The sequence below is a fragment of the Spermophilus citellus genome (genome assembly GCF_964194105.1).
Source record: "Spermophilus citellus genome assembly, chromosome: 15".
Taxonomy (NCBI): Eukaryota; Metazoa; Chordata; class Mammalia; order Rodentia; family Sciuridae; genus Spermophilus; species Spermophilus citellus.
Genome location: NC_138195.1, coordinates 33,385,834 through 33,410,646, shown reverse-complemented (window position 1 = coordinate 33,410,646; position 24,813 = coordinate 33,385,834). Strand labels below are relative to the sequence as shown.

General features: G+C 37.2%; 1 protein-coding gene across 3 annotated transcripts in view; it reads right to left on the bottom strand.

The window, feature by feature from the left end:
* Positions 1 to 24,813, bottom strand: part of BICC1 (BicC family RNA binding protein 1) — a 296,610-nt gene that overhangs the window by 178,193 nt on the left and 93,604 nt on the right. For all 3 annotated transcript variants that reach the window (XM_081267022.1, XM_081267023.1, XM_081267024.1), the window contains exon 2: positions 9,663 to 9,709. In XM_081267022.1, the coding sequence (XP_081123148.1) occupies positions 9,663 to 9,709 (47 nt within the window). The remainder of the gene's footprint in view (positions 1 to 9,662; positions 9,710 to 24,813) is intronic.

Below are 24,813 nucleotides of genomic sequence, written 5' to 3'. Positions count from 1 at the left end.
TCAACAATGCCATAAACTCATATAATCTTTAGGGAGTTTGACATCATATCCATAGTGTGGATTTTCCAGGTTTACTATAATTATACTGGTTAGGCTATTTCTAAACTATTGTGCCCAAATACTGTTGCCATATTTAAAATGGGATACTGATCTTGCTACTGAAAGTTAACAAATTGGTGAGAGGTCCAATAAGTCATATGAAAAATTAAAAATTGAGCATCTTTCATCTGAAGAAAAGCAGGTATGGTGTGATATAAAAACCATCTTCAAACTGTTTAGGGCAAATGGATGGAGGAAAGTAAGGAAGAACCCTAAAAATTAGCACTGCCTTAAAAAAAATCTATTTTTGAGCTTGGTGCGGTAACACATGCCTGTAATCTCAGTGATTCGGAAGGCTGAGGCAGGAGGATGGTGAGTTCAAAGCCAGCCTCAGCAAAACAAAGAAAAAGGAGGCGCTAAGCAACTCAGTGAGACCCTATCTCTAAATAAAATACAAAATAGGGCTGAGGATGTGGTTTGGAAGTCTAGAGCCCCTGAGTTCATCCCCAGTAGCCTCCCCAAAAATCTGTTTTTTGTATACATCTGAGATTAATTCCGGTTTTTAACTGTTGTAGGTGAGATTAATTCCGGTTTTTTACTGTTGTAGGTGATACTTCTTTCAACATGAAAAGCTCTAGAAACTGGAAACAATTTATGAATCCCTGTGCAAACTCAAGCTATTTTAGCCATTATTATCTATTTTTCTGCATAAGGTAATAGTTGTTAATCCTGTTTATGAAAGTAATGGGGGTTAATTGTAGGAAAATACAAAGGAAAATAAAAACCAACCATAATCTCATCATTGAGACACCAGTGTTAGAATTCTGGCATTATAACAAAATTTAATGTCAAGGGTTGTAGCTCAGTGGTAGAGCTCTTGCTCACATGCATGGGGCCCTGGGTTCAATCCTCAGCATCACATAAAAATAAATAAATAAAAATAAAGATATCATGTCCATCTACAACTTACAAAATATATATTATAAAAAAATTTAATGTCAAGATATTTATATATGCTTTTTGTCCTCATTTTTGTATTTATAGTAATCAATTTCCCAAGTCTTTAAACACTTACCAAAAAAGTATGATTTTAATGACTACATAACAAGTAATCCAATGTTTGCATATACCTTATTTCAAACATTTATAATTTGAGCACAGGTTATTTAATTTTGATTATTTACAATATTGCCGCAATGAATATCTTTATACATTGGTCTTAGACACATCTCTAATAATGTTCAATGTGTGAACAGTCAGAATTTATCATAGGCCTAAGATATAACCCATTTTGAATTATGACAATGAAAAGACATAAATATATACACACCCTCATGAGACTCTCAAAGCAAATGCAAAGCTCTTGTTATCAAAACTAACCAAACTTAATCCTTCTTTAAATAATTACTGCCACTATCTTCAAAATGGCTCTGACCAATGCAAAAATGTTTACAGTTGCATATTATCACTATTAATATAATTTTGGTTCTTCTGTATAATGTGGAAGTAGTTCTAAAGTCTTAATATCAACCATAAATAAGTTTGTATCTCAATATCTTTCAATTAACCCAGACAACTTCAGGAATTAAGGTAAGCTTTTAATCCATACAAAGACAGCATTTTACAAAATAACACACAAGCCTTTTAAACTAACACCAATAAATTCCTTAACATATACTTCAAGTCAGTAATCAGGTCCTGCCTTTTTTTAAAAAAATCCTACTTTATGAATTCAATTTGATTTTCTATATAATCCAAAGTTTTGAGTGTGGTTTCAAGAAGAGAAATCATTTTAATCAATAACAACTAAGCTTTCATGAAAGGTTGATTTAAGATTATTATTCACTTTTTAAAAAATCATGCTAGCAATTAGATTACAATCACTACCATTAAAGCATACACTTTAAAAGAATCTCAGTGACATTTCCTGCTTTCATGTTTCCAGAAAGAATAAAAAAACAGGAAATGTGGTTTTCATAAAGTAGTTGCACGAAATGACTGCCAAAATAAAAGCCAAGAACACGCCACTCCAGTTCAACTCAATGCAGGTGACTTTATGACATGCTATAAGAATATGGATTCAGCACCCAAGCATCCTGTGCTCAAATGTACAAGGGACAGAAGCACAGAATTTAGAGGACCACAAGAATGGACGACGAGCATGTCACTTCATCATTTTCTTAATCTTTTCTCACTAACCCACATTTAAACTCTCAATACCAGACAGCAGATAGTAAGATACAAAAATAAGACCAAACTGCATCCTTAACAACTTTACAAAAGATGATCTGACATTGGGGGGAGGGGGGGTGTGCTGGGGTTGTGGCTGGGCGGTAGAGCGCTCACCTAGCATGTGCGAGATGCTGGATTGATCCTCAGCACCACATAAAAATAAATAAAATAAAATAAAGGTATTGTGTCCAACTGCAACTAAAAAAAAATTTTTTTAAGATGATCTGACAGCCTTTGGGGGTGGAGTTCTGTTGCAAGCCATCCTTGGGCTATGTTTGGACTGTCTTACAAAGCAGCCTAATTGAATAGGGAAATCTGGTGTCTGGAAACTTCCAATGGACATGTCCTCTGGTTGACTTCCCAGAGACATTGTGAGTCCTATTCAAGCTCTGCCCCAGGTCCCACACAGCACCAGAGATGGGATGACCTGCTGTAGCCACACAGCCCTTCTAAGATGGGTGTGGCCTACACCAAGATGCCAATCAATCTGTTGACTGTAAGACATCAGGAAGCAAGACTCCTACCCTTGAAACTTTATCCCTGCCTTTGAAGTATCCCCTTAAATAAACCATGGTAACCATTTTCTAACTGTCTAGCTCCAGCTCCGGTATAGACTGGACCTGTCAGGGGTCCGTCTTTAAAACTACCCTTTCTAGCTCTTTGTCTTTTGTTCTTTGTTAATTATTCTAGACATTAATTTCTCAGGTGGTTTGCACCCTCTTTGGCAGGAAGAAGAATCCCTTAAGGAGGCGCTGGCCACCTCCCCATCGGTTCCTTTTTTCTAAGTCTCTTAAGTAGTCAGTTGCCCCCTATCCATCTATGCAGTGGTATGAGAACCTGATCACAAATTCTTTCACTGAAACATCCTGAGGACCATAACCATTCCATGACAAGTAGTAAGAGCCCAGGGTCCCTGCGCATTAGCTTGTGTGCTTAAGTATCCATTAGTAATGATATCCATTTGTGATAATCTTTAATTAAATTTGGGACCAATATTATAATTCTCAAAGTATTCTCAGCAAACCTGAAACCACAGTGACATTACTCTTTACTGTACACCCTTTTGTAAATGTGAACCATGTAAAGGTATCACTTATTGACACAAACTTAAAGCTTTCACACATCCTTATTTAAATCTATTTTGATTTTCTAATGTTTAAGCATAAAGACTCAGTGTGAGAAACATACATTCATGGACTATAGTTAATTTAACTCAATTTTAAATAATTGTTTTCATTAGCATTTTTCTCACTGTGACCAAAACATCTGACAAGAACAACTTAGAGGAAGAAAAGTTTTTTGGGGGGTCCACAGTTTCAGTCAGAGGTCTCAGTCCACAGATGGTTGACTCCATTGCTCTGGGCCTCAGGTGAGGCAGCACATCAAGGAGGAAGGATCCAGCAGAGGTAAGGTCAGCTCAGGGCAGGGTCAAGAAGCCGGGGGAGGTGAGGATGGGGAAGGGGCTACAGGAAGAACATTCCTTCCAGGGCATGTCCTCAGGGACTTGCCTCCTCCAATCACACCCCACCTATCCAGTCAGTCCACTTGAACTAGGATGGCCTGATGAGGTCGCAACTCTCATAATCCAATCATTTACCTCTGAATAGTCCTGCATTAACAGGAACTTTTAGAGGATACCTCATATCCAAACAATAATGATAATAAAACCAAAATTCACTAGTATTACGACAGGAATAGCATACATTCAACACATACAATATAATGGTCAGTGGGAAAAGTAGAAGTAATTTTATTGCCTCTGCACTCACCCCCCATAAAATGACTGAAGTGTTCCTCAGCTGAGACCACCCAATTATACTCATTTTGAGATAGAGAGAGAATCAAACTTTCCTCACAGCAATTTTCCCTTGAAAAGTAACACTTGCCAATTTCTAGTCTCAAAACGCCAACAACAGTCTGTTTGCTTAAAAACAGAGTTTAAAAGCAATAAAAATATACCATATAAGCTACAGAACATTATCTTGTTTATGTTAGCCATTCCATTAGCTCTTGTGAAAAGGCATAGTTAGTTTATAGGTAAGTTTTTCAAATAAATATCCAATATATTTCTTTTTTTAAAAAAAAAGAGAGAGAGAGAGAGAGAGAAATTTTTAATACTTATTTTTTAATTTTCGGTGGATACAACATGTTTGTATGTGGTGCTGAGGATCGAACCCAGGCCACACGCATGCCAGGCGAGCGCGCTACCGCTTGAGCCACATCCCCAGCCCTAGCCAATATATTTCTAAGAATATAATATATTCCTTCATTTAAAATCTGTGATGTATGGGCTGGGGTTATGGCTTAGTGGTAGAGCATTTGCATACCATGTGTGAGGCACTGAGTTCAATTCTTAGCACCACATATAAATAAGTGAATAAAATAAAGGTTCATCAATATCAAAAAAAGAATTTAAAAAAATAAAATAAAATATGGGGATGTGTACTTTGGGGAAAAATACTCTAAACAACCCAGTGCAGAGGAAAACCTGGCTTTCACCAATTACAATGCTGACTGGATTTTGTCTTCTTCAGCCATCAATCTGGCTGATTCCCAAAGCATTTTCTTTGATGAGTCACACTAGTAATACAATCACTGTGCCTATCCCTACCTAATATACTGTAACACATTTTCCCCTCCAAGATCTCATCATAATCACTTTCACAAGAGGGGAAAAAAAAGAAGTGATTAAAAAGGAAACAGGACAGACAGTGAGTAAGCCATGAATGACTGCCCAAAAAACACAGAAAACCTGGAAGATGGTTTCCATGTGTCTCAATTAGATAAGTTACCATTAAACATGGACAAAGAACTAGAGAGAGCATTAATAAACTTGCATCCAATCCCCTCTTTATGTAGACAGAACCAAAGAATAAAAAGTACAATTACTGGAGAATTTTACAAAATTGTCTCCTACTCTTCCCTTCCCTCCCCCACCCCCTCACACATTTGGGATGTATCCAATGCAAATCTGTAATCCCATCAAACAATCAGGAAATATTTTTTAAATCACATTAATATACATCTTTATTGTACAAGACAAAAGACTGTGAGTGCATGAACAGTTCTCTTTCTTGTGTCTATTATCTATTCATTCTATGCAATTTAGAAATAACATGTAACAAGCCAGGCATGGTGGTACATAATCTCAGCAACTCAGAAGGCTGAGGCAGAAGTTCAAGGTCAGGCTCAACCATTTAACAAGATCCTGTGTCAAAATAAAAAAATAAAAAGGGCTGGGGATGTAGCTTAGAGGTAGACAACCTTGGGTTTAATACAAAGGTGGTGGGAGAAAAGAAAGGATGAACTTGTAATAATAAGAAACATTTAGTATAAATGATTAGGGAGTTAAAATCTACAGATTAAACTGAATATCCAAATGTGATAAATAAAATTCACAGTTTTAGTAAATTTTTCTAATTATAGTAATTTTTCTACAGAATTATTTCCTCCATTAAAATGAGATATTGACTGAATTATGTCCTCCAAAAATTCATGTGCTACAATATGTACAACTCTGCATAAGGGGGAGACAGGAGATATCCATAAAAGATGAACAATGGCAATAAAAAATCTCTGTGTGTTTATAACTGAAAAAAAAAATTCATGTGCTAAAGTCCTAATCCCTGGGGCCTCAAAATGTGACTTTACTTGGCAATCGAATCAGGGTAGATGTAATAAGTAAGAATAAGACTATAGCAAAGTAGGGTGGACCTCCTAATCCAACATGAACTATATCCTTACAGAGGTAATTTAGACACAGATATACACACTGAGAGAATGAGATGAAGGCTGAGATCTGGGTGAAGTTTCTGTAAGCCAAGAAACACCAAAGATTACCAGCAACTCATCACTGGAGAGGCATGGAACAAATTCTCTCTCATAGCCTTTATACAGTATCACCTTGACCTTGGACTTACAGCCTCCAGAACTATAGAACAATACATTTCCATGGGTAAGACAGTTTGTGGCATTGTAGCCCTAATAAACAAAAAGTTTGAAAGTATACCACACAAACACATTTACACTGTGACTACATATATTTTTCTTAACAGTCTGGCATTTGGTGAACAGTGCATATCAAATCCATTTCTCCAGATGCCCCAGCCCCTCCTTCCCTCTCACTTCTGCAGCTAGTTTTCTCCTAACAGAATGTGAGAGGAAGTAACACCTGCCATTCCCAAGCCTTGGCTTAGGACCATGGCGTGCCTCCCCTCTGCTCTCTCCTCCTCTCACCTGCTCACATCTGGATGTGAAGTGAACCCCCATCAGACAGAGAGATAAAGGCCATGCCATAAGGAACAGTCCTGACACATCACAGAGGGAACATGGGCCTCTGTAACTGAAAGCAGGGGACAAAGATACCACTGAGATGGAATTCCTCTTAGAATGTTACATGACAGTTAAAAAAAAAAAAAAAGACTGTTCTTCAGGTCATTATGTTGTTGGGTTTCTTGTCTATACCACCTTATTTATTATCCTTTTACTCTAATAGTGTGTCAGGGGTAGCCTGTCAGGGAAATGGTATGTAGAAATGGGGATAAATCTCTGTAAGAAACAGTAATTTTAACTTTTTGGAAGAAGTTCCAGGAATAGAAAAACTGAACAATCACTTATATTATAGCTCTAAATTTAAGATAATATATTTGAAAATCTTACTATTTTTTAAACTGAAATTCAAATTATGAAAATATACAAATGTTTATTCTGAATGAGAGATTTAATTTTTTTCTATTTAAAAACTTAAATGAGAATAATTATTCTAATTGAATTTAACATACTTTAATTAGTATAATTATGCTGATATGATTTTACATATGTTTTATGATACAAAAAAAACAAAATAATATATAGAATCTCACCATCCTCCAATCTCTACCTTAGAAAGAGACACTATAAAACAGGGTAAGGACCCTTCCAGAGATGAAGAAGTTTTTAAAATCATTAAGGTGCAGAGCTTGACATCCAGGTACACAGAGGTTTTAATTTTTGTTACACACACCCCAGAGTCAAAAGCAAAAAGCATTCCAATAATAAATGTTTAGATCCTTTATATTTGCATTACTCTAGGAGGATAAATATATTTCTTCAAAGATGCTAATGAGCATCAATATGGCCTATATCTTATATGTTTCCCAAAATGCTATCATATGAAACCATGTGATGAGGCCACAGTTCCAACTCAACTCTTCTCCACTACTTGAACACAGGTGAACCATGATGTCCACTCTGTCTGGTCAGAACATCAGATTACACTTCTGGAATCTGAGTTGCTTCCAGCTTTATTAAGGTACAGGTTTTTTTCCAGGTGAGTACAGAAATGTTATATGGACACCTGTCTATCAATAAGATACTTCCCACTGAACTAAAGAAGAAAATGAGAAGATAAAAATTACTCCAGTTTATTCACAGAACTCACCAACCTGTGACCGTGAATAGAATCCATGTGTCCAACTCGTAGTTCATGGGAGGCACATTATGTTGCTGGATTCAAACATGTGTTTCCACTTGAACTGCTGGAATGTCTATGTGGCTCCACAAAGGGTGATAAATACTAGAAAATCTTCGAAGAATAAGAGTCCTTTATGACCATATCTAACAGATTTTGATTCAACTTTGAAAATGTCTGAAGCACATGAAGCTGAATGGTACACTTTTTATATCTATTGGTGAATTTTAAAAGAACAAAGAGAAAACCCTTTCCAGGGAAAATATTATATTGTCTATTCACCAACCAGAGGCAAATCTATGATTCCTGCCATCTGTCTTGTCTTACCTTTGCTGCCAAGCCTGCCCCAGCTAAATGCCCAGGTATTGAAGGTAAGGTGGACACTAACCACTGTCTGATAATGCCATGCCAGGGGTTCCAAGCACAGTACATGAACTTCAGCTGCGTGTGCCTAAAGAAGGAGTAGGAATCTGATATTCTGGCATATCCTATGTGGCCAACAGCACTACTATTTTTTTTTTAATTTAAATCCCGTTAGGAAAGATCTTCCCCTTCAAAGAAGGCTCTTACTTCATCATACAGCACAGCCTACCCTCCCCCACCTAGCACCATAAACCTGCACATGTAGTGTGCCAGTCAAATGTCTGAAGGGTAGTGCTGCATGAACTCATCCGCCCCGGAACCTCCTTACATTCTGCTTCTTTGCCTAAAATACCCTTTCCAATCCACTCAAACCTACCTCTTAGCCTGGTTAACTTCTACTCTTCTAAAAAGACATGAAGAGGCCCTTGCTAATCTTCTAAAATCCCAGGCAAGTGCTGATGCCTCTCTGAAAAGCCACAGATTATTCTACTGTCTATTTATGTGTCTATATCATTAGACACCTCATGTTCCATCAGAGCAGGAACTGTGCTTGGCTCATTTTGGTCTCTCCAGTGTGTAGCACATATCAAGTAGTGAATAAATACTTTTAAAACCAAGAAATGACAATATAAGCATCAGCTCTGACAATATTTGTTTTTAATACTCTTGGAAGGAAATGTAGATGAATGTTGAAGTTGACCCCCCCCCAAAAAAAAACAGACCTCACAGAAGGCAGGAAAAAGAAGACATCTGTAAAAACAGGCACCTATGGTGGTTCCACAGAGGTGTTCTGCAAAGGGCTGATGACATTCTCAAGTGCTATTTAGGCTCATCTTCAGTCTTTGCATCCCTTGCAGAATACCTGCATGGACACACCTTCAGGGTCCCAACACAAGGATACAAATATCATAAACCCAAATGAACAAAAGTAAGAAGAATGTGAATTCAAAAGGACAGGCATTGTTTCTTTGTATAAAACATTCATTTTGAGAAATGGTGCTAGAAACATCAACTACCCTTCATAATTTCTTGTAATCGTTTTTCAAACAGCTCCAGCTCTCATTTCCCCTTGCAACATGTGGCTGGCCCAACTGGTTTCATCGAAAGTCTGAACTTTCAGGGGACAGCAGGAACAGAATGGACATAGTGACCAGTCATGAGCAAGTATCTTTTATTGATTACAGTTTCCCGCCCAGAAATAAGGCAAGCTGCTAGGGATTCCTCTCTATATTCCAAATCAAACATGTTGTTTAGGGAAGGAGGAAATAAGGTAGCAACAAAAGCAGACAATCAGGACAACACTGCTGACTTCTGTGTGAGAAACTGATCTGGATGGCCTCACTGACTTCTTGCTTTCAAACAAAACCTTCATTGGATTTGCCCCAGAAGGAGCCTTCTTAGAATGATCAAGTTCCATACATCATCCCTCCCTTACCCTGCTTGCACTATTTTCAGCTAAATTATCCAAACCCATTCTCCTTCACAGGGAAAGGGATCTCTCAGGGCTCTCCAGAGCAGCTATTGAGATGGGGATATGTCCCCTTACTTATTCCCAAGGTAAGAATAAAACACAACTTACCTTCTGAAAAAAGTCTTCCCCACTTCTGCCTTTTCCTTCAGCTGCAGCTGTAAATAAAAATGTATACATTTAAAATACTTTCTCTTTTCAATTTATGTATTCAAAAACTCTTGGGTATCAGGTAGGAGAGTACGAAGGTAAACAGGACACCCTGCTCTCCCAAAGCACAGTGCCTCATCAGGATGCAAAGTTGATAAGCAATAAAACACAAATTCCAATCAACTGCACAGCTTTAGGTTACATAAAGATTCAAAAAACTCCCAAGTCTCTATTTCCACAGAGAGGAAAGTGATCTCATCCTTTCATTGAGAAGGAATATTTGAACAAACACAATGAAGGAAGTCATCAGCTCCAGTGCTCCAAGCACTTCCTATCTGTAATGGATAACAGGTGGAAGACTGCTTTGCCAACAGGTGGCTCACCCAATGTGGCCTACTGCAGAGCCCTTTCAGTTTTATGCTTCACAATGACTATATACCCTGCTTGGATTTCACTGCCATTCTGTACTACTTTAATTCATTCCTTCATTCACATATACAAAGTGAGCAACAACACAACGTGAGAATGAGGTAGTAATGATACTGAAGATCACAGCCAACAACCAACTTCCTATGAGATTAATAAAAAGGTTACTACATTTGAACAACATTTTTATATCTAAATGGTAACCTATAAATTCAGGACAAACCCAGTGCTCTGCCTAATGTCAAAAGAAGAAAAAAAAATCTGTGACTCTGGATATGTTTCATTCACCTTTGGTGAGGGTGGGGAATCTAAGAGGAGAGAAGAAACAAAGAGCCAACACCATCTTGCTGCAACTGCCTCCGACTGCCTGGACCCAGGGGCAAAACCCAAACAGAACTCTGATTCAGGTGTAAAGTGGAACTGGAGTTAAATGGAGGAGCCAACTCCTGGCAAAGATAAGAAAGGACCTTGGACAAGAACTTCTGGCAATCAAAGTCTAGAAGACCATGGTAACCCAAAAGCCTGCTGGTCAACAACGCAGCAGGGATGTATAAGTGTGCACTTGTGTGTGCTCACGTCCCATGTTAAAATGATTAAAGACCCAAGAAGTGTGGAAGATCAATCACTTAAGTATCATACCTGCCACTTGGCACATTTTGACAAGTACCTACTGTAAATCTGATATGCTAGGTAAAGAACTCAAAACCCAAAGAAATTCTCTCTTCCCTCAAAGAAATAACAAGTATTAAAATTTAAATTCTTTTTTCACCAACACAAATTTCACAGTTAAATATAGGACACCTTCTATAATACCTTTTTAACCTTTTCTTTTTGCACAAATTCCACACAATCAACAATGAACTGAGCACAGACGTTGATTATGGACCAGTTGAGTGATACATTTCCACAAATAAAATCCTTTGAAGTTTACTCAACAAACTATGGTTTTCACTAAAACTTGGCAATGTATCAACATTAAAGCTTTAAAAAACACATAAGATATTAAACTACTAAACAAACTGGCAAATGTACCAACACTAGCAGAAGGGGGCCACCAAGGCAAGATAAAAACTCCATACCCAAACCGAATGACTCAAACCTCATAACAAGTGCCAAGGGGCCCTTCAGCTCAGCTAGCTCTTGGGTTGTTCTAAGGTTAAAAATAGCTAAAAAGGGACTGTATTGAATGATACCTACAGTGACTTGTCAGTGAAAGTAGCAAAGTCGTGAAGATTTAGCAAAAATATATATCTAGTGACTTCAAGGAACCTCATCTTTGAAATTTTCACAATTAAAGATATTCTGCAAGGTCTATCTGCAAAGTAAATAATTACTCCCTTTATCACAGGAACTCCTTCTCAACTTAGAATTCATCGGTTTAGATTTCAAGATACAATTACCTTCCATTACAGAAATATCCTTTAGGACACTTATTTTGCTCATGACAAACTCATTATAATTCACAACCTCAAAGGGCTCCTCAAGGGCTGGGGCTATAGCTCAGTGCAGAGCACCTGCCTAGTACACATGAAATCCTGGGCTCACTCCCCAATACCACACAACAAACATCTCCTTCATTCCATGTCCATCAAAACACCAGAGATACTTCACAGAATGGCCCTTTAATCTCTGGATGAATAAAAAGGGGAAATTTTCTTTAGTTAGACCCAAACTATAATTAACTATGTTCCAAGAAAAAAACACTCAACGTTTAACCAGAAACCCACACCTCTAGCAACCTTTTGATTTGTAAAGGAATGGAAGGGCAGAAAGCCAGAAACAGCATACCCATTGGCAACAAAAATTTGAGATTTTTTTATTCCAAGGGTTAATGTACAGTAGAACCCCCTTATCACAGGGGATACACTTCACGATGCCCAGTGGACGCCTGAAACTACAGATACTATCAAATCTTATGTATGCTTTCTTCTTTTAATACATATCTATGATAAAGTTTAACTTATAAATTAGGCACAGTAAAAGATTAACAATAAAAACTGATTTTAAAAAGTATTATAACAATACTGCAATGAATTACAGTGTTGTTGTAGTGAACATGTTCTGTCTCTCTCTCAAAATATCTTACTATACTGCACTCATCTTTCTTCCTGTGATGTTATCAGATGACACAATGCCTAGTTGATGACATGAAGTGAGGAATGACACAGATGTAGTGTTAGGTTACTACAGGAGAGTTGCTTGGACACAGTGTAGCACTGTGAAAACTGTGACAGTTGATCTGAAGACTGAAATGGCTACTAAGTGAGTAGTAGGTACTAGTAGGTACTAGGTGGGTAGGGCATACAATGTATATAATCTGGACAAAGGGAAGACTCATACCCCAGACAGGACAAAGCTAGACCTCATCACATCACTCAGAAAGGCACATAATTTAAAATTTAAGATTATATATTTCTGGAACTTCCTATTTAATATCTTTATCCCACCACTGTTCACAGTTAAGTGAAACTGCAGATAAGAGAAGTCTACTGTGTAAGTAACTCCAGATCTGAACCTGATTTTTCTTAAATTTAGATGTGCATATTTCCTGGGCTCCTAAGGGTCCCAGTAGAAGACAAGGAGTTGGACTCTTTGTTAGATCATTGTTTCATATGCTAACTATGGTTAGTCCCAGTCACTGACACTTCCTAGAAAGCATCCTTATTTTATTGCCAGGTCAGTAGGTCTCCTGAAGAACTTCTATTGATGGTAAGGAACAATCAAACATGATCAAACAGGGATCCTTCTGTGTCCAAAGCTGAGAGTCTCATTCTTATTCTCAAACATACTCTAAATCCTTCAGTATGAAAATAAAAATTCCTACAAGAAATGAAAATGAGGGATTGGGGGACTAAGGCATTGCAAATATTTTTCTCAGTATAAACCTAGACATTAAAAAGGTTAATTTTACAGATCAAGGGGAAAAAAAAGAAAGAAAGCAATTCACTCTTTTATTACACAAACATTTGGCTCCTGTACCAATGAAGAGAGACAGCCAAGTCCCTATACTCTTTCAACTTACAACCCTTACCCATATAATAGTCAAAGCTACTCAACTAGAGAGAGAGAGCCAAAATGAGCTTTTCACAGTAACAACTTCATCCAAGTTAAATTTATCATGAATTTAATTTTGCTATTCTTATTCTGGACAATGCCCTAAAAAACTACTCATTTTACTCTCAACCCAGTGGTAGAACTGGACAGCTACTGTTAGACCTGCAGAATAAAGGGTATTCTAGGGAGACCACTGGAGACTTGAGTTACAAGAAAAGAAATATGAGGGATGATAATATTTTGATTCAAATCACTTCCTTTTCATTACATTTGGATGGCAAAATGTTGCCTGTGAAATATGCCAACCTATACTTCAAGACATGGAATTCCTTGACATTTGAAGTCTGATTATAGTCTGTAGTAAAACAGTTCTACTGGTCTTTTTGCAATCTTTTAAGCAAATAGTCTCTCATCTCTTTCATCCCACAATAACATGAACACACAGGATGATGTTGCAGGTTTTTTAAACCATCTTTACAATATGACTTCTGTCTGATGTTCCAAAGTTTACCCACTTGAATTTTAAAAACCTGGGATTGTTCCTGCCAATACAAGCAATTGTCTTTATTTTTATGACACAGAGCACCAGGATTAAATTACTTCAATACTACTGAAACATGGCTGGCTAAATGTGCAGGTGAAGCCTTTCACATTTGAAGCTGAACAATTCATTTTTATGTTTATTATAATTTCTAGTGCTTTTCCATATTTTATTTCATATTTCTGCTTCACAAGAAATATGGGATGGCAAAAGCCACTGCCAGCAAAAACAGCACAAGTTGAAACAGGTGTAAACTATTATAGTCCCCCCAAACTACGGGGCATGTTTTGTTAATTACTGAATTAAAGGGGTGTGGGGGGGAAGCTACATTTTAAATTCTTCCCAGGGCATATGGAAACTTAAGTATCCTTCTCATTTTGAAATACTTTTCTTTTAAAACAAAATTTTTTTTAGTTGTAGATGGACACAATACCTTTATTTATTTATTTATTTTTAAGGGATGCCAAGGATCAAACCCAGTACCTCACACATACTAGGGAAGCACTCTACCACTGAGCCACAACTGCAACCCCTTGAAAATCTTTTGTTACAACAGTGTGTTTTAAATATGAAGTACATACTCATGTTTTTAGATTTAGGTCTATAAAACATCACCACTTCTGTTCAACATAGTCCTCGAAACACTGGCCAGAGCAATTAGACAGACGAAAGAAATTAAAGGCATAAAAATAGGAAAAGAAGAACTTAAATTATCACTATTTGCAGATGATATGATTCTATACCTAACAGACCCAAAAGGGTCTACAAAGAAACTATTAGAGCTAATAAATGGATTCAGCAAAGTGGCAGGATATAAAATCAACACGCATAAATCAAATGCATTCCTGTATATCAGCGACAAATCCTCTGAAACGGAAATGAGGACAACTACTCCATTCACAATATCCCCCCCAAAAATAAAATACTTGGGAATCAACCTAACAAAAGAGGTGAAAGACCTATACAATGAAAACTACAGAACCCTAAAGAGAGATATAGAAGAAGACCTCAGAAGATGGAAAAATATATCCTGTAACAGAAGTAACATCATCAAAATGGCGATATTACCAAAAGTTCTCTATAAGTTCAATGCTATGCCAATCAAAATCCCAACAGCATTTCTTGTAGAAATAGATAAAACTATCATGAAATTCATATGGAATAATAAAAGACCCAGAATAGCAAAAACAATGCTAAGCAGGAAGTGTGAATCAGGCGGTATAGCGATACCAGACTTCAAACTATACTACAGAGCAATAGTAACAAAAACAGCATGGTACTGATACCAAAACAGGCGGGTGGACCAATGGTACAGAATAGAGGACACAGTAACCACTCCACAAAACTACAACTATCTTATATTTGATAAAGGGGCTAAAAGCATGCAATGGAGGAAGGATAGCATCTTCAACAAATGGTGCTGGGAAAACTGGAAATCCATTTGCATCAAAATTAAACTGAATCCCTTTCTCTCACCATGCACAAAACTTAACTCAAAATGGATCAAGGAGCTTGATATTAAATCAGAGACACGGCGTCTGATAGAAGAAAAAGTCGGCTATGATCTACATACTGTGGGGTCGGGCTCCAAATTCCTCAACAGGACACCCATAGCACAAGAGTTAACAACTAGAATCAACAAATGGGACTTACTCAAACTAAAAAGTTTTTTCTCAGCAAAAGAAACAATAAGAGAGATAAACAGGGAGCCTACATCCTGGGAACAAATCTTTACTCCTCACACTTCAGATAGAGTCCTAATATCCAGAGTATACAAAGAACTCAAAAAATTAGACAATAAGATAACAAATAACCCAATCAACAAATGGGCCAAGGACCTGAACAGACACTTCTCAGAGGAGGACATACAATCAATCAATAAGTACATGAAAAAATGCTCACCATCGCTAGCAGTCAGAGAAATGCAATATCAAAACCACCCTAAGATACCATCTCACTCCAGTAAGATTGGCAGCCATTATGAAGTCCAACAACAACAAGTGCTGGAGAGGATGCGGGGAAAAGGGTACACTTGTTCATTGTTGGTGGGACTGCAAATTGGTGCAGCCAATTTGGAAAGCAGTATGGAGATTTCTTGGAAAGCTTGGAATGGAACCACCATTTGACCCAGCTATTCCCCTTCTTGGTCTATTCCCTAAAGACCTAATAAGAGCATGCTACAGGGACACTGCTACATCGATGTTCATAGCAGCACAATTCACGATAGCAAGATTGTGGAACCAACCTAGATGCCCTTCAATAGATGAATGGATTAAAAAAATGTGGCATTTATACACAATGGAGTATTACTCTGCTTTAAAAAATGACAAAATCATAGAATTTGGAGGGAAATGGATGGCATTAGAGCAGATTATGCTAAGTGAAGGTAGCCATTCCTTAAAAAACAAATGCCAAATGATTGCTTTGATATAAGGGGAGTAACCAAGGACAGGGTAGGGACGAAGAGCTTGAGAAGAAGATTAACATTAAACAGGGATGAGAGGTGGGAGGGAAAGGGAGTGAGAAGGGAAATCGCATGGAAATGGAAGGTGATCCTCAGGCTTATACAAAATTACATATAAGAGGAAAGGAGGGGTAAGAGAAAAATAATACAAGTGGAAGAAATGATTTACAGTAGAGGGGGTAGAGAGAGAAAAGGGGAGGGGAGGGGAGGGGAGGGGAGGGGAAGGGGGATAGTAGAGAATAGGATAGACAGCAGAATACATCAGTCACTAGAATGCCAATATGTAAATCAGTGGAAGTGTAACTGATGTGATACAGCAATCTGTATACGGGGTAAAAATGGGAGTTCATAACCCACTTGAATCAAACTGTGAAATATGATATATTAAGAACTATGTAATGTTTTGAACTACCAACAATTAAAAAAAAGTAACATTGAAAAAAATAAAAAATAAAATAAAATAAAATAAAACACAGTGTGGAATAAATTTAAATGTTACCTTGACAAACAATGGGATTCTTTCTCCTTGTGGAATTTTAGTAAGAAATACACAAGTTCAAATTGTATAAATAATAATTGATAGATAATTCTCCAAATCTGAAAAGACTCGGGGCATTCTTTTCTGTTTTTAATACAGGTCAGCCATAGCACATTTGCAACTAAGAAGGAAGCTGCTATATCTTTAAGTCACCTGACAGATAAATGTAGCCACTCAGGTAGCCTGATTCTCCTGTAAAATATTTTATTCAAGATGTAAAACCTCCACTTATTGCGTCAATTTAATCCATACGCTAAAAGAGCTATACCATATGTTTTATTCTGCATATTAACTGCTTCCAGAAAACTTCCCTGATAGTTGGGCCAACTCTACTCAAACAGCAATCAGTAAAAGATGTAGCAGATATAGTTTCTGTACACTTCCAGAGAAACTTTTGATGTCCACGAATTATATCTATCACTTGGCATGCAAAGTTCCAAGAATTGACTGAGAAAAGAATAGACACTAAGTCTGTTTTTAAAGTTTCTTCTACTTCTCAAAGTTTAAATTTAAAATTCAGTTCGAAAAGTGTCATCTGAATGTTGTATATCTCAATAAGTGGGGAGATCTTCAGACACCATCTTTCTCCAAAACTCCCTACCTAATTCTCAGAGCCCACTATGAACAAATCAAATCCATACTCCCTGGATAAAGAAATTACGTAGGCCTGCTGAGAAAAGTCAAAAAGAAATAAACAAAAATAAATATGAAATTTATCTTACAGTGGCTGGATTAAGAATGCTTTTGTTCTTTAGATTTTTTTTCTTAAACATTTTACTTCTGCAGTCAAATTTCAAAGGTCAAAAAAGAAATACTATGGCTGGGGTTGGAGCTCAGTGGTAGAGTGCTTGCCTAGCACATGTGAGGCACTGGTTTGATCCTCAGAACCACATAAAAATAAAATAAGGGTATTGTGTCCACCTACAACTTTAAAAAATGCTCTAAAAAATGCAATACTAAATTGAGATTTTTTAGTATAACATAATTACATAATGATGTTAATTCTGTATAAAAGTCTGTACATGTGCATATACAAATATAAACATACATGTGTATTTGTATGCATGTTGCATGTTTACACACACACACACACACACACACACACACATAATGTATATTAAGGGAAAAAAAGACAGGATAAACACCAAAATGTGTACAGTTGTTATCTGAATTACCAGGTAACTTATAACTTTCTCCTTTATGTTTTTCAGAAGACCTTTAATAGCTTCTATTGCTTTTTTAATTGGAAAAATCAGATAAAAATAATTTTGAAATTCTCCTTCCTATTTAAGAATGAGACAAGGTATTACCATCACTGGTTTGTCAGAGCATCATTTTCTGCTCACAGTGCATAAGGCTATCTCATAAAAGTAAAATAGTCTAATATAGATAAAAGCCAACTAAGGAGACAGCAAATAATACAATATCAGAGATGGGAAACAGTCAATAGCATTGTACCAGGTAAAGATCAGAGGCTTTGATTAACCTATCACTTTCAGATTGAAACACTGTACAGCTCTCAACAAAAAAAGAAAAAAAGAAAAAATAATGCCTATAGTAAGAAACTCACAGCTGAAAACACTGAACAATATTTGGGAAACCTCCATGTCACAACCAAACTCAAAAGACAGAAATAGGCACTTTCCAAAATACTTCACTCAAAAAGAGAAAAATGTGTATGTATACATTTCCAATTAGAGACTGCTTTAAAAAAAAAGGCACTTTTTAGTAAAGGGCACTTTTACTACGACATCTAAGGAAACATAGAATAAAACAGATAACATCTTATGAATTTACTACTTTCTAAAAGGGCTCTACGACTAAGAGAATGAAGAAAAAGAGATGAATTATCCAGGGCAACTTGAGCTAAGAACATGAGCCATCAGCTGAACTACACCAATAATCTAAGAAATCCTTTAAGGCCATTTTTTAAATTGCATTTCTCACCAAATATTTAATAAAACTAATTAAAAACTATAAAGTTGTGGCAGGAGTAGAGTCAAGAGTCCTGATCTAACACCAGGGACCACTGCTGCTTTTGTTAAGGCTTTGCAGACTGTATTTCTCAAAATGCAGATTGCAGGGGATTTTTTTTGTTGTTGTTATTTTTTTTCATGTGTCAAATCTCTCTAGGCAATATTCCAATGCTGGGGACTAAGACAGTGATGGCCCTGCCAAGCTCGGGGCACAGCAGAAGCAAGTGAGGGCCAGAGTTCTCTGGAATCTATGGGATTTTAGTTTCAGAAACCATCTGTTGCTGTCACATGTAGGAAAACAGATATTCGCAAAAATCTGAGAACATCCAAATTAACTGAAAACTCTGAGGCAACTTTTTCTGAACTCATCTATCTCGTCCTGAGAGATTATGCAGACTTCAAATTTATTGGCCTGACAATGAAGACTTCCTTGTGGACTGCAGAGGCCAAGTTACATCAATGGAACTTCAGTCTGACTGATGAACAGGTACTTTGGTCATGTCAAATGTCTTGCTTTCTTCTTACACAAACAATTCCTGAAGCATCAATTAGCCTGGCCTAAGGCCATGACACTGATAACTGCTGAGGATTTACATCATATCAGCTTGTGTTTAAAATAAAAATCAGCACTCTTGTACTTTTATCAAAAACTAAAGGATGTTGGTGGCCTGTATATAGTTGAACATAATTATGAATATCTAATACACCATGGTGAGCTTACACTGACCTTCCAATTGAGCTATGCCATCTGACAGCCGCCAGCCATGTGCAGCTAGTGAGCACTTGGAACAGAGCTAGTCTGCCAGCTCAGAAATGCTATAGTTTTAAAAACTTGGTACAAAATTAGTAAAAATCTCATTCTTTTTTTTTTTACTTATATTTGAATGATATGACTTTAATAGATGAAATTAAACCAAGATATATTATTAAAACTAATCTCATTTGTTTCATTTTCATTCTTCTCAAGGTGGCCATAAAACTTAAAATTACATTTGTGGCTCACATTATTTTTCCATTGTACCATGCCACCATAGGGAATAACAACTTACTTCACTGTTATCCAAGACTGAAAGACTCAAGTAGAGAGCACAGCCAGCGGCTATGAGCGACTGAAAACAAAGAATATTTCCAAATAGCAGTAGTCAGCAGCTAGATATCAAAGCTCTATCTGTCTTAACCTCTTGGGAACATTTTTAGAGGGAAGAAAAAGCCTTGTTGGTACTTTTTGGGGGTGGTGGTAAGGTTAAAGAATTACAGCCAGTTTGAATAAAATATGTAACATTAATAATCATTTCCTTAATATCCTGCTTTGGCCCAACCCAAAGCCATGAAACTATTTAAGAGTTTATGTGGATGGCTATTTAATGGAATGAAGTTTATATTTCTTTTGTGTTTATAACATGGCAATGGGGCAAGCCAACTTGTTTTAAATCAGAAACAAATGTGTTCCCAGCATGTTTGAAGTTCAGGTTATATGCAGAAAGCCCAAGTGCTTTCCAATTCTCCCCATTCTTAGGTTAGAAGATTCATGTACTGATGCATTGAAAATTTATTTATCACCTTGGGTATACAGAGAGGAGATAAAAGTTGTGGAGTCAGAAAATTCCGAGTTCATCTCTAGGCTTTCAATTGACTAGAACTCTGAGCAAGTGCTCTACCTTCCCAAAGCTCTGTTTTCACCTCTCAAGACTGCAAATTAGCACCCTGTGAGCAGTTAATAAATAGAAACCTCAACCTTGACCTTTAAGAACTTACACTCGAGAAATAATATGACAAGACTCTAACAGGCTGAGGGTTACGGAAGAGTCACAGATTTTACGAAGTAGAAATTCAAAGAAAGAATATACAGGGAGCTTTTGAGCTGATTATTAATGTCAGTTTTAGATGTGGGGACATGGAGAAAGGAAATTCTGAGTGGAGAAAATGCTATGATACTCACATATGTCTTACTCCAAAACTTTGATTTCATTTTTAAACACTTCAAAATACCTGAAATAGCACTGTGCCTTGAGGGAAACAAAAGGCACAGGATGGCAGACATGAAATGAGTCCTCCAGGGACTTTGGTGTGATTTTGTTGACTTGTACCAGCAATGGAATGGCCTTGTATGCTGATGGATTTCAAGGTAGATCACTGCTCTGTGACTTTGACAGACCAGTCCCCACAGCTGGAGCATTATAAAACAGAGACACTTCCCAAGGATTCGCCCCCATGATCTGCTTCCTCCAACTATGCCCCACCTCCCAGTAGTTCCTTCAGCCATCAATGATTCAGCTATCCACTGTGGGGTCAGAGCCCACATGATCCACTCTCTTCCCAGGAGCCCGCCCCCCCCCCCACATGGCTGTGTTGGAAACCAAGCCTTCAAGGCATGAACCACTCAGGGACTTTCTAGATCTAATCCATCAAACACACCCTGTCTTTTCTTATTTTCACCTAAATACTTCAAAACACCTGAATTAGCACTTGTGCCTCAAGGGAACCAGAAGGTACAGGAAGGTAGAGATGAAACTGAGTCCTCCAGGGAGGGACTGTGGGAGTGAATTCAGGTTGGCTTACACTGGTTCTTCAACAGAGAAAGTATCACTCCTCAGAGGGGTGTCTGGAAATATATGGGTTTTGTTTACTGTTTAGTCATCACAGGGCACCTAAGGTAGAGGGTTAGGGGTATAGACATTTAGTACCCAGGGGCCAGAATGCTCATAAGAGAATTGAGCTGGAGTATAATACTAGCAGTGCTGGTAGAGGGCTTCTGTTAGGAATGCCTTTTCTTTAGTGAAAGATCTTCTCAGTGGTACATATCTATGCTACTTTTCCATTCTTCGCTGTCAGTGACCCTTACTGAGTAAAAGATCATGTACTATCATTAAAACTAGGACAACTATTCCTACTTAGGATAAAAATTTGCTCCTGGGTTCTCCATGTGTCTAGCTCTAATGTAAACCAGCTCAGGCCCAGAGTTGATGTAATGCTCCACCAATCTGTCAAAAGAAAGTCACAGAGCAGTGATCTACCTTGAAATCCATCATCATATAAGGCCATTCCCTTGCTGGTAAGGACAAGTCAACAAAATCACACCAAAGTCCCTGGAGGACTCATTTCATGTCTGCCATCCTGTACCTTCTGGTTCCCTGAAGGCACAAGTGCTATGGGTTTTACTACCTCGGGGTTTTACTACCTCGCTCTAAAATAGTAACAAAAGTAAAATCAAACGACAGACAGTGGGGGATGAGGAAGAGATTAAGGAAGAGGGAAAGAGAAAGAAGAGAAGGAGGAGGAAGAAAGAAAACCAGGGAGAAAAGGTGAAAATAAGAAAGGACAGGGTGTGTTTGATGCAAGTTGCACTAATACAAAACCAAAAAAAAAAATAAATAAATAAAACTTCCCTAATATTTTGCATTAGTAGAGGCTATGCTCCAAAGTGAAGAAATAGGACAAGAAAGTGAAAGACTTTTCTTAACATAGGAAAATGGGAATTAAATACAGAAAATGAGGTGAGGAAGGGTCCCAGAATGAAAGCAAAGTCTCAAGATGACAACTATGTACCAGCCCAGAAGGCAAATGGGAACCGATGGAGCTGGACAACAGGCTTCAAGTTGTCTGGAACTGAGTGATAAATTTCTGACATCTTGGCCATATGAAAATTATATTGAGATAACTAGGGGAAGTGGAAAGAATTTGTGATGGGCATATAAAATATTTAAGCCAAATTAAAACAATAAAGCAATTATCAACTCCAGGAAAAACAAATTTCTAACAAGAAAGGAAATGAAATATTTGTATTTTCAGGGGAAAATAACAGCACAGATAATATAAATACTGAATATTGATTTGACCAAATTTGTGCTTAAATTTTTGGGAAGAGAAGGGAAGAAAAAAGTGGAAAACTAAATCCTTTCTTCCATACATGAGTATAATAGAAAATGTCTGAAGATAAAGAGTTGGGAAAAAGCAATAAACATTTTATGGAGAAACAATATGAGAAGAAATAACAAATAAAAATAGCTACATCTAAGAAACAGAGCATGATTTTATAGAGAAGAGTATTGTGATTTCCTTGTAAGCGATTTATACTATTTTATGTTTAAACTTCGTGCATGTGTTATTTGATGAAAATTTTTATGTTATCCTATTTTAGCTTCATATTCACACAATGTAAAATACAAAAAGGCAAGTATGATAATCTGGCCTAAAATCATGGCAAATGGTCTAAATCCTCCTCCACCCCCACCCAAATTTGTATGTTGAAATCCTGACCCCCAAGGTGATAGTATTAGGATAAGGGTCCTTTGAGAGGTGATTAGGTCATGAGGGTGGAGTCTTCATGAATAGGATTAATGCTCTGATAAAAGAGAACCTAGACAGATTCCTCAACCTTTTCACCATGTAAGGACCCAGCTTAAAAGCACCACTTATGAACTAGAAAATGGGGCCTCACCAGACACCAAATCTCCTAGTGCCTTTAGTTTCTATTTTCCAGTCTCCAAAAGTGAGAGAAACAAATATCTGTTGTTTACAAACTACCCAATTGATGGTATTCCATTATAACAGCCCCAAAACAAAAACACCATTATGACTACATTTTATAAGTACAAGGCGAAACTAACCTTTGCTCACAATTTGTAAAGATGAAAATTATGCTTTCACTTTACTTTTAACCTTTTATTATTTATATTTATCCTTCATTTTAAACTACTAGGCTAGTGTGGTGACACTCCTGTAGTCCTAGGACTCAAGAGGCTGAGGCAGGAAGATAATTTGAGCTCAGGAATTCAAGACCAGCCTGGGCAACATACTGAGATCTTATCTCAAGAAACAAATATATATAAAATTTTTGGTTGAAGTTGAGTGATCTAAATATCAGACAATGAAACAACAGAGAAAATGTTGGTTTATCACTGCAGTCCTCAAGCCAACAGTAACAAGTCCCAGGAGTTCCACTGCCCACCTCTCCCAGTAGCACTAGAGACCACACTAGGAATATCAGAGTATGACAGTGGTATCAAGTAGCATTAACACAATTGAAGATCCTTATTGCTCTGAAGTCTTTTTGGCAGTGCAGAATCAAGTCAGAAAGCAGGAGAAAATTCAAACATGGAAATACAATAGGCAAACAACCAACCCTACAGCATTCAAAAACAACAGAAATACACATCTGAACTTATTTGAAGATCATTATGAAAAGCTCTCTACAGGTTTACTTAATATTGGTGATATTTAGTATTATTAAGTGGTTACTTATTATGCACTACTTACCTATTAAGGTACTAAATTACTTATTACATGACTAATAAGTGAGTGCCTACTTATCAACTTTTGTTTTGATGTCCTTTATTACTTTTGAAAGTGTATCCACAGAATGTTACCGATCTCCCACTCCTCATAACTATTATGGAAGATCAAGGATATCTACCACAAAGAGTATTCTGCCTCTGTCACTCTACAATCTATATACTATCTCTTTTCTCACAAAAGTAACCTGTGAACTACCAAAAGGATGACGAATCGGCATGATTTTTTTCATACTCTTAGGTTGACCATAAGTTAAATTCTATCAGAAAGTTTATCTTTCGTCATGGAACAATCCAACTGGCTCAAATGAGATAGGGCTGCTTGTCAAATACTTCAACTAAAATACTACTCCAGTGAACAGCAGGTATAGTACCTTGAATACATTAGGGGAGGAGGTGCCTATGGAAAAAAAAGAAAAGAAAAAAAACAATATTCCACAGATTCCACTGAATCAATCTTTGTAGGAGCCAGGAATCTGTGTTTTATAAGCATGCCAAGAAATTCTTACACACAGTTAAAACTCCAGTACTGTGACATCAATGGATTCACAGGGGGAACTCGATTGCTTTTAATTTCTGAACTTTCAGTCAAGCTGCTTTTCTATAACCCTAACCAAACACTAGTGCCATCTATCCCACACTTTATCATCACCCCAGGACTGTGGGGAAATACAGGTACTTTGAGGAAGGAAAGGAGTTCATACCTGACAACATTCATCATTTGTAGGCAGAGAGGCCACGCCAGTGCTCTAGTGCTTAGCCTCATTATTAAATCCTAGAGGAGCTGCTTTTCCTTTAAGAAACCATCCCTTAAGTTTTTTT